This window comes from Gambusia affinis, linkage group LG16, assembly GCF_019740435.1.
Source record: "Gambusia affinis linkage group LG16, SWU_Gaff_1.0, whole genome shotgun sequence".
NCBI classification, from domain to species: domain Eukaryota; kingdom Metazoa; phylum Chordata; class Actinopteri; order Cyprinodontiformes; family Poeciliidae; genus Gambusia; species Gambusia affinis.
In genome coordinates this window covers 10,453,949-10,464,349 of record NC_057883.1, presented here as the reverse complement: position 1 = coordinate 10,464,349, position 10,401 = coordinate 10,453,949, and the positions used below count along the sequence as shown (strand labels likewise).

General features: G+C 40.6%; 1 protein-coding gene across 1 annotated transcript; it reads right to left on the bottom strand.

Moving 5' to 3' along the window:
- Positions 1-4,885: 4,885 nt before the first annotated feature.
- On the bottom strand, positions 4,886-7,871 carry marcksb (myristoylated alanine-rich protein kinase C substrate b). Its single transcript, XM_044143129.1, has 2 exons — positions 7,405-7,871; positions 4,886-6,460 (listed from the first exon to the last, which is right to left on the bottom strand). Exons 1-2 carry the CDS (start codon positions 7,498-7,500, stop codon positions 5,897-5,899), a joined length of 660 nt encoding a protein of 219 aa, XP_043999064.1. The 5' UTR covers positions 7,501-7,871; the 3' UTR covers positions 4,886-5,896.
- Positions 7,872-10,401: the final 2,530 nt, after the last annotated feature.

The window sequence follows — 10,401 nt, the reverse complement described above, 5'->3', positions numbered from 1 at the left end:
TTGTTTAGAAATTAAGTGACTTCTGATGAAAGGTTCTTTGCACTGGAACTTATTTGGGTGTATAGGACTAGGAGTAAAGGGGACTAAAAACAAATACACATCATACTTTTAACGTTCACATTCGTACTTTTGCCATTTACTGTGTAACAGCTTCCCTCTACTTTATTCTTTTGTGGTATATGGTATTTGTTTACCACTTAAATCACAATGAAATACATTGAAGTATTTGGTTTTTAATGTGAAAATAATTTGAAGCGGTTTCAAGTGTGTGAAAACTTTTGCAAGGTATGCAGTGGGTAAATGAACCAGGACAGCTGCTGTGCTGACAACCTTCTAAAAAGAGATTTCATTTACAACATAATAGATATGGAAGACTAACTTGCATCTCAACTCACTCCACTCTAAGTACATATAAAAAGCTTGAAAGGGAATTATGGGGGCATATAACTATAAATTTTACTGCTTGTTAAAGATTTCCCAAGTTATCCCTTGCCTTTGTGGTTATTTCTGTGCATGATGGTTCTTGATTTAGTGCTGTGTGAAGGATCAAAGATCACAAGTGCGCAGCATAAATATGCAGCCTCACCCTGTATGTAGTGGAGTTCCTCTGCATTCCTTCAAGTGATTTAATGATTAGCACAGCAGTGAAAGGCATATGAATCTCTCGTCAAACCTGTTTCTAAGAAATATTATCAATGCACATATAACTATGCCCAAACAACTTGACTGGTAACAAATGTAGCCTTTGTTTATATTTATTGTGATATGGCTTAAGCATGTAAGAATAAGAACATAAATGCTTTTTGATAGGCTTCCTCAAACTACCAGCTGCATTTGAATTTTTTTGGAAAACGCTCACCAAGTTAGGTCTTTTGGCAAAATTCAAAACCGTTCATGCACCAAAAACACATATTAAAAGAAGAAAAACTAATGTTATTTGTATTTTTATCCATGCCAAGACATAAACAACTAGGGAACCAAAGGGAGGAAAAAAGCTACATCTAATTTTCTCACAGCTGGAACGTATTAATAAGCCAAAGTTGTTTGGCGATTTTGTTCTGTGAGAGAATAAATCCAACTGGGACTTCTCAGGATTGTGGAAAAGAATACCATACCTACAGGAAAGCACAGCAGTGATGCTTTAGGGTTGTTTTGCTTCCTAACTCTCACTCTAGAGGCCTACAGTGAGTGGAGGGCAACATGGATTCACTTAATTAAGCACCAGGAAATCCTGGGAGAAAATGTCCTGCTGCCTGTAGGAAAACTGAAGCTTGGGATTTGTTTGACCTTCAAAGAGAACAACGATCCCAAGCACATCTCAAAGTCCACATTGTTTCAGATAAAGTCCTGAAAGACTTAATTGTCAAGCTTTAGCAAGATTTTAAAATATTTGCTTGTAGGCCACAAATGGATAAATATTACAGGCCTTTTTCCACAGGGAGTTTGTTAATATTTGTTAGCGGAAACTGCGACTTGTGTTTGGCTTTGCTTCACATTTGTATCAGGCTATAATCATAAAAAATGTCAATTTACAAAGGGTTACATATGTCAAATATGTTTTATGAACAGGTAGAATAATTTTAAGACAGCAGTGTGCAATTTTGTTTTGACATTTTAGAAGTGGATGACACAATAAGCGAAAAATAAAATCAGAATCCTAACAAGGTAGAGACTCTCTTTAAACCTTATCTCAAGGTTTTCGACTCTGCTGCTTCAAGCTTCAAAAAGCAGCTTTACCATGGAAGTCACAGTGAGTGTGCCCTAAAAATAGTCTGGGTGTGGAATAAGGGAGCAGGGAAGGTTGTTTGGTAAGGCAGCAGCTGTTTGATCTTTCTTTGGTGAGAAGGCGAGACAGTGGTTAGGTGAGAGGCCCAGGGCAGAGAGAGAGGAGTGGAAGCTGCTTTAAAGAGACTCCTGAGGGTTTCCATCCACCGGCTGTGTCACTCAAAGACACCATTGGGTTGGAGGATAAAGACGAACAGACAGAAACACAGATGCACCACTTCCTGTGTTGACTCAATTAACCAAAAGGATCTCTGCCTTCACCTGACATCTCAAAAATATTTGTTTGGTTTTTTTTAGAATAAAAAAAGAAGTAGCAGCGTCCAGGACGGAGGATGATGTATGGGCGTGATGAGATATTTCAGCAGTGAGGCACACTAGGGGACTAAACCGAGCAACAAATACCTCACCAACTTAACCGAGCTGGACAAGAAAACCAGGAAGCAGAAATAGAAATATTATGTGTAAAGCACGCCCTTCTTGTGGTGGCCAGAGCTGCAACGCTCAGAGTAAAACTGGGTGCAAAGCAAATAGATGGTTCGCAGTGTACATGGACACAGTTGTGGACGGTGAAAACCACCCTGGAGAAGTTTGTGGCAGTCTTCTAAACTTTTAAAATAAGTCGGGTGTTTTTGCAGGGTTTGAGGTTTGGTGAGAAGAATACCAATGTGTCAATACAGAGCAGTTGCTTGCTGTGAATATAGTTTCTAGCCAACTTCAAATGCCTTCCATACACACTAAACCCAAATTTTGAAGGCCATTAAACATTGAAAATAATTTAAACTGTAATCAAGCACAACAGATCCCGTACACTTCACAATAGGATTTCTAAAAGATTTACATTTGTATTATAGTGTATGAAACCACCTCAGATTCAGTTTTTCCCCAACTTAAATTATTAATTTAAATGATCCTCTAATGTGTTTTTCACTTAAAGTATTTAGCTTTGCCTGAGCACAGTGCTAAAACGAAACAAGCAGTCTGAGCTTCTTAACTCTCAGACAGTCGATTTAAAAAGCTCATCTCATCTTTGGTTGTTTGGAAGATAGTTCTTTACATCCTGCCTTGTTAGAACAGCTTTAAAAAAGATTTAACGTTGATGAATCACGAGTGCACTGTATAACTGTGACTGTTTTTGTACCAAAAACTAGGCTGAAGGTCAGAGGAGATTGGGCCTTTTCTGTTGTGCTTCTAAGATTGTTAAACAATGTGGATATTGGGCAAACTTCGATCCTGTTTTTTTTTTTTCTAGGTCTCTCTTAAAAACACTTGTTTTCAATGTTTATTGTTTTTTTAAGGTTTTCTTCAGGTTTATTAACCTTTATTGAACAGTGGTCAGAAAGGAAAGTTGGTTATGAGAGATGTGGCAAAAACTTCTGTATACGGTTTACCCCTTTGCCCCTTCACCACAGCCCCACCCTTCAGTGGCTTTTGACACGTAAGGTGGTTAGTTGTTTTTTGTTTTATAATTCTGTAGTTTCCTTTTTTAAGTATATCTTACTCTGCTTTTAATGTTTTTATTTTATTATTATTATTATCTTGGTTTTATCTGTCCCTACTGTATGGCACTTTTTCTGTAAACATATGGTTTGGGTGTTTTTTAATATCCTTTATAAATAAAAAAAAATGGAGTGAAATAGGATGGAATCTAATTGTGTTTAATGTTTGTGACAATTTTTATTTGTTTTGGGGGGGTTTTTTATGTGTGTGCTAAAGGTCACTTAGTGTCGTTCTTTCAGCGTCACACAACTCTGAAAGCCTGTTTTTAGGTGACAAGCAAAACCGCTGTTGGGACCAAAGCCGACTATGACAACACAGGGATTCAGATGTCCAAAGTCGGTTCCCTGAAAGCGACAACAGCAATCCCTGCCGGTTCTGGAGCCAAAAGTTGGTGAATCGAGGTCGTTATAAGACCTTGAATTCCTACTTCCTGTTTTTATTCCCACACAGAATAAGGGAAATATTAGGGCTCAGAATTAGTTTAGACCTAGCCTGGTAAAAACCAGCTCGTTGTACTACACTCTCAGAAACAATTGCTTTCTGGAGGCATGAACTGTGTTGAGGTTTTAAATTTGATTCAAACACTAACGTTTGCCTGTGATGTATGTAATGCACCAGTTTGACGATAAGAAGCTTACCGGAAATTGCCTGCGCTGTAAGCAACTATCCTCCTCTGTGAAGAGAGAAGTACCGGTCAGAACGAGGAGGTTGTTAATGTTAATTCAATATTTGGAAGTGTGGCCAACGCGGACTGAACGGCTTCGTTCACTTCCTTCGCCGCCATTGTGAAAACTACAGTCGGACTACAATTCTAAAACAGCGCAGAAAATGGCCGTCATTCTGCTTAACTTATTTTTCTGTTTGCTGATTGGCCTGGTCAAAAATCAACCGGAGACAATCCAAGTCAAGGCCATAAAGCCCACTGTGCTGAAAGCGAGACTGGTGGATTTCTGGTAATGGAAAGATGGCCTCCTCATTTGCATATATTTACCTTTTTTCCTAGTTTTGGGAAAAAAACGGATAAATGAAAATTAAAAATTGGATAAGGATGGGCGTGCTGTGGTGGCGTAGGGGATAGCGCGACCCACATTTGGAGGCCTTGAGTTCTCGACGCGGCCGTCGCGGGTTCGATTCCCGACGACATTTGCCGCATGTCTTCCCCCCTCTCTCTCCCCCTTTCCTGTCAGCCTACTATCATATAAGGGACACCAGAACCCACAAAAAGACCCCCTGGTGGGAAAAAAATAAAATAAATTAATTGATAAGGATGAATGAAAATGAAAGAATGGAAAAGGATAAGTGAAAACAGAAATGCCAGGTAGAAATAAATCTGGGAATAAATGTATAAATATAAATGGGAATAAAGATGCCAATTACTCATTTATTTTTTTTATTTTCCCCATTTATTCATTTAATTTTGGCTGAAATGGCTCTCCTTCGAAGCTCAGTTTAGAAGTTCAAAATAAAATCTCCCTTCAAGTCTTAAAACGTCCACAAGAGGGAGTTGTTGAGTAAAGCAAATGCCCATTCATATTGTTGCCCCCCCTACCCCTCTACTTTCTCTGTAGTGCATCATGTGAAAAAGAAAAGCTCACAGTGCCAATTCACACTTCATCGTTTTATTCTTCAGAATTCACAGGAAACAAACTCAACACCTTGTTACCAGTTTTTGCAGGCAATGTTACATTCCATACTGAAAAAATGTGAGCCTCGTTATATACAGAAAGAGAAGCCGGTAGAGGACAGCGTCTAAAATCCTGACTGTGTGTGCTTTTTGACTTGTGGATTCAGAGTGGTGTTGTAGTCATCACAGCTTAATGCAAAAGTCTGCTTAAAACATCTCCCAATTTTTATTCAAACTTACAAATGGTGAAAAGAAAAAAGAAAAAGAAAAAAAAACTTCATTTACAATGGGTAATCAGTTAAAAACTTCAGTCATTAGGTACATCTCAGCCATAAAACCAGTAATATCAAAGTCTATACAACGTGCATCACTACAGAATTTTGAAACAGTGGAATCTAATGGAAAGTGGTGAGCACCAATCATCGTTTTGACAGCTAAATGTATTCCAGGAATGGTTTGTGTTCACAGGAGCGTTGAGCTTAGAGAGTTGTAAACAACTGTACACTGCAATGACAACTTAAGACTCGCTTAAGGACCTCCCCTTTAAATATCAGAATGTGTCAGATCTTGCAGAGACAGCTTGAGCTGCTACATCCAATTGCCCAGCACCAAATACTTTGATTAAATATATGGAAATAAAAAGATTCAGTAATGTTGTGATGGTATTACCTTAAAAAAAAAAAAAAAAAAAAAAAAAAGAGAAATCCACTCACATTTTGCACTTTCACACTCACCCATGTTACAAATGCAAGCACCAAGGAGCAGTGAGGAGCATCACTCTCTGCTGCACCTCCTGTCCATCACTGCTCGGGACTTTGCAGTCACTATGGATGAGATGGTTGCAGAGTAGTAAACGTATACAAAAAAAAAAACAACAAAAGAGAAAATTAACAAAAAGAAAAACAAATTCCCTGGTTTTAGACAAGTCCTCATGTTCCTTCAGACAGGCTACATCGTCTCCTTCATTCTGGTGCGTCGTTCAGAGGGGGTTTACTCGGCGGCGGCGGCGGCCTCCGGACTGGCTGCCGTCTCTGGCTCAGTTGGAGAAACTTTGGCCGCCTTCTCTTCTCCTTCGGCTGCTTGCTCTGCCTTCGGCTCCTCCGCCTTCACCTCTTCGGCTGCAGTCTCCTTGATTTGCCCTCCGCTCCCCTCAGCTGGCTTGGTCTCCTCTGCGGGGGCCTCGGTGGATTTCTCACCTTCGGTCGGTTCTGGCGCAGCGGCCGCCCCCTCCTCGGTTGCCTCTTCAGACTCCTTCTTGGTCTTTTTGAAGGAAAAGCCACTAAGCTTGAAGGAGGGCTTCTTGAAGGAGAACCGCTTTTTCTTCTGCTTGCCATCATCGCTGGTGGACGGGGTACCTTCCTCTGGCTTGGCGGAGGTCTCCCCGTTTGTGGTGGATGCCTCCTTGTCTCCTTGGGCCTCGGCGTCCTCTACTTTCTCACCTTCTTCTTTTGGCACCTCTTCAGTGGAAGTGCTTCCATTGGCCTGCACGTCGGCTTTGTTGGCATCCTCTGCAGCAGGAGAGGCATCTCCGTTGGTCTTGGCGTGCCCGTTCTCCTAGAAATAAGGTTCAAAAAGGTTCGAATCATTGCGTTCTTTTAAGAGTGTGTTAGACTGTATTGATGTTCGTGAAGAAGACACCGGAAAACCTTTTTGTAAAAATTTTGAATACTGTTGGATTTAACCAAATTCCAAAACTAAAAATATTCAAAAGAAACTGCCCACACAGCCCTCCAAAAGAAAAAGAAAATTGCATAGACATCTGTTACTAGGAGAATGACGACACATGTCTGGCTTTTAGCAGTAGGCTCCGGTTTTTAAACTGCAATAAAGTCGGGATCCCACTAGAGGGCGTTCAGTCTGTAGAAACAACATAGGAATTTGTGATTTGAAAAAAAAAAAAAATACCATAAACCAGCTAAATCGATATGCATTAACTAAATCTTTGATTGCTTCATACAATTCAACCTTAGTGCTATTCGAATTTATTAAGTCTGAGAGGTTCATTTATGCAAAAAAAAAAAAAAACGTTTTTTTTCTTGAACCTGGCAACAAAGGCGTGGTACCGTTTTTTAAAATGGCCATGCCAGGGTGAGGGGCGACCACAAACCCCTGCTGCACACAGTCCCACAAAAACAGAAAAGCCAGACTTTATATTATCCACTCAAACTATGCAAAACCACAAACTCTTAACAAATCTGTCTTCTGCACATTTAAAGAAAAAAAAATCTAAATGCGTTCAAAGCTGCACAAGACGATGACTTTTAGAACCAATTAAAAAGGATCCTGATTAAATTCCCGGTCAGGAATGGTTTTGTAAAATAACCAAACAGCAGCATGGAGAATATAAGCGCATGTGGCCACTTTCCCTGAATGCCGGTGAGCGTGGGGATGCACTACAGGGGAACATGGAGCACGCCATTGACGCAACACATTACTAAATTGAGGCGAAATTCCGTGTGGGCAATTAAGAATTTAATAATTCAAGAAGGTTTATTTACCTGTCCGTTCGCCTTCGACGCAACAGCTGCTCCTTCTGCGGGCTTTTCCACCGCGGCTTCGTCTTTTCCAGCGGTTTTGGAGATTTGCGCTCCCATGCTTTTGTTCCAACAAAGGAACCCAACCGATCAAATGAATGAACAAAGACCGCAAGCTTCCTCCCGAAACAAAATTTAAGGAACGCCGCTTTGCCTTCTTTGCGCGAAACAAACCGAGAAATAAGCCTGAAATCCCCCCCAAAAAAACGAGACCGCAATGAGAGTAATGAGCACTTGGGGGAGAAAATGTAACGAAGGCGCAAAAGAAATCCGGTTTTTTTTTTTCCGGTTTTTTTTTTTTTTTCGTTTTTTTTTTTTTTTTCTCGAGCAGAGTTTGTAGATGGGGAGAAATTGGCCCCGCCGCAAATGAGATGCGGAGTACAACGCCCAAGTCCGCTGATGAATGGGCGCTGAGGCTGTGACGACAAAAGCCCCGGCGTCTCCGCCAATCACGAGCCTGTAATGTAAAGCGGGGGGGAGGGCGTGGAGCAGAGGGACGTGCAGCGGGGAGGGGGACGCGGACAATGGGAGAGACACAACAACATGGCCTACAACTTTGTGGATCCACGTTAGAGCAGGGAGACAGGATCCTTTTCCACTGGGCTCTTTACTCTGGGCATTTGATGAGGAGGCTGATTTGGAAACGTAGCAAAGTCATGTAGTGAAATTTTAGGGAAGGCTGCGAAAATATATTTATATATTTCAAATTTTTAGCTGTATTACGCATCTGTTTTTTTTTTAACTGATATTCTTTTTTCCCCTCTGCAGGGAAGCAACAAATTCTCTTTTTTTACATTTTATTTTAGCTGATCTTTTTGAGAATGTTTTTTTTTTTTTTTAAATCAATATTTTTTAAAAGATTGGATAGCCATTAGACAAACAAATACAATCGATATATTCTTTTACATACACAAACAGTTTTTTTTTTCCTCACCCTCTGGCAATAAATCAGACTAAACATCTCCTTTTTTAATTATTGTTCAGATCTTTGAAATGCCAACAAATGTCACGAGACAGCTGTTTTATTTGCCTGCTTCATATTCAGATGTTTGGGGAACATTTTGGAGAAGCTAAGGTGATGATGTCATGACTTTTGTGAACATTTTAAATGAATAAGTGCGAAACTTGGTATGTATTTCAAGGCGACCAATTATATTTATTCCTTTACAGACATTGCGGGCCATAAGACTGCTCTGAGAAGAAGAGGTAATTACTTCAACAACAAAAATAACAACAGAACAGGCATGGTTACAGTTTGCAAACGCACTCAGGATGATAGTTCTTAAAATAGGTCGTCATGTGGTCTGATCAAACTAGAATTTAAGTGTTTGGTCATAATGACCACTGTTATATTTGGAGGGGGAAAGGGGAAGCCTGCAAGCCTGAAAAAACATCCCAACTGGAAATTATGAGCCTAGAGTCATCTTATTATGGGGGAGTTTTAATGCAATGGTGCTCTCCACAAAATAAAATAGATGGCATCATGAGGAAGGAAAATTATTTTTGAAATATTGAAGCTGCATCTCAGGACATCAACCATGAAGTGGAAGCGTGGCCACAAGCAGGTCTTTCAAATGGAAAATGAGGAAAATGACCGTTTGCTACAAAGTGGCTTACGGGCATCAAAGTCAATGTTTTGGCGCAGCCATCAAAATATTTGATCTCAGTCTAAATTAGTTCTACCTGAGCAAAATGTTTCTTCTGCCTGGAAGTCGTGTTATTGAGTTTGATGGAGAATCTTAAAGGGGGCAGGAAGCCTTTCTTGAAGGTCTCGGAGATCATTAAAAATGATAAGTGGCTAAAGGTAAAAAGAAAAGAAAATCAGTGGAGACATACAAACAAACTGGTCCGAAATTGGATGCATCATCTGAATATTGTCATAAAGGCTTTTCCATTGATCATTGTGAAGGGCGTGAAATCCATTTACGTGCAATTTTTTTAGTCAAGCGTAAACAAAAGCAGACGTGCTTTTGGGGTAGATCTCTGTCCCGTTTTCAGAAGTAAACCTCCATCATTAAATGTAATCTTGTCCACTTCCCTCCATTCACTTTGGTGGACTAATAGTAAACGTCAATCTAATGTAGAAAACGCTGCAGAGCTTAATTATCCATTCCAGAGCTCCCATTTTATTTAGAGTGGAAGTTTCATTGTCATTGTCTCTGAATCTGAATTGTTATGTGTGAAAACAACATCATTGTGTTTAGATGGCTGCTGCCTGTCTGCTGCTATGTTATCAGGGTCCTCTCCCCACATATGCCCCTCTGAGTAAACAGACCTCCCCTGAAACCATAAGCCCCTGCACCCATAACATCCCTCGTCGCTCCTCTTGCATAATAGTGTCTTGTCTGCTTGTTGCAGCTGGAGCATCCCAGTGACCCAGATATAATGAGACTTTATGGCTCTTCTGTCTGCTCCGCCAGCCTGCAGCGCTCCAGCTCCACCAGCAGCAACAAATCTTTCCCTCTCTCTCTCTGCCATCATTGCCTGACCCACATCTCCATGGTTACCGGTCCAAAATGGCTGCGAGGAAGAAGCTGAGCGCTTGGCTGACAAGGTGCTTTAGCGACTGTGACCTCTGGTTGGAGAGGAGCGGGCGTGAGAGTGAAGTCGAGACCGCACAGCAAACACACACCGCAGACCGAGGATTAAGGGTGACTTCTTTCACCCCCACCTCTCTACTGCCGCTAACTAGGCCACGTTCATTGTTGCCATATTCTGATGACATGCAAAGCTGTAATTATGATAAGGAGCAGCAAAGAATATGTAAACCTAGAGACAAAGGCAGTGGGGCACAGACTGTGTTCAAACAACAAAAAGATTAAACATTTAGTTCACTGAACTGAGAGTTTGTAAATGTAATGCAAAACAGGAATGTTCACATTTGAATTATTTCAAACCAATCAAGTTTTTTTAAGAAGCCACAGACCTTCAAATAAAAATGGGGCAGGTTGAGGACAAAAA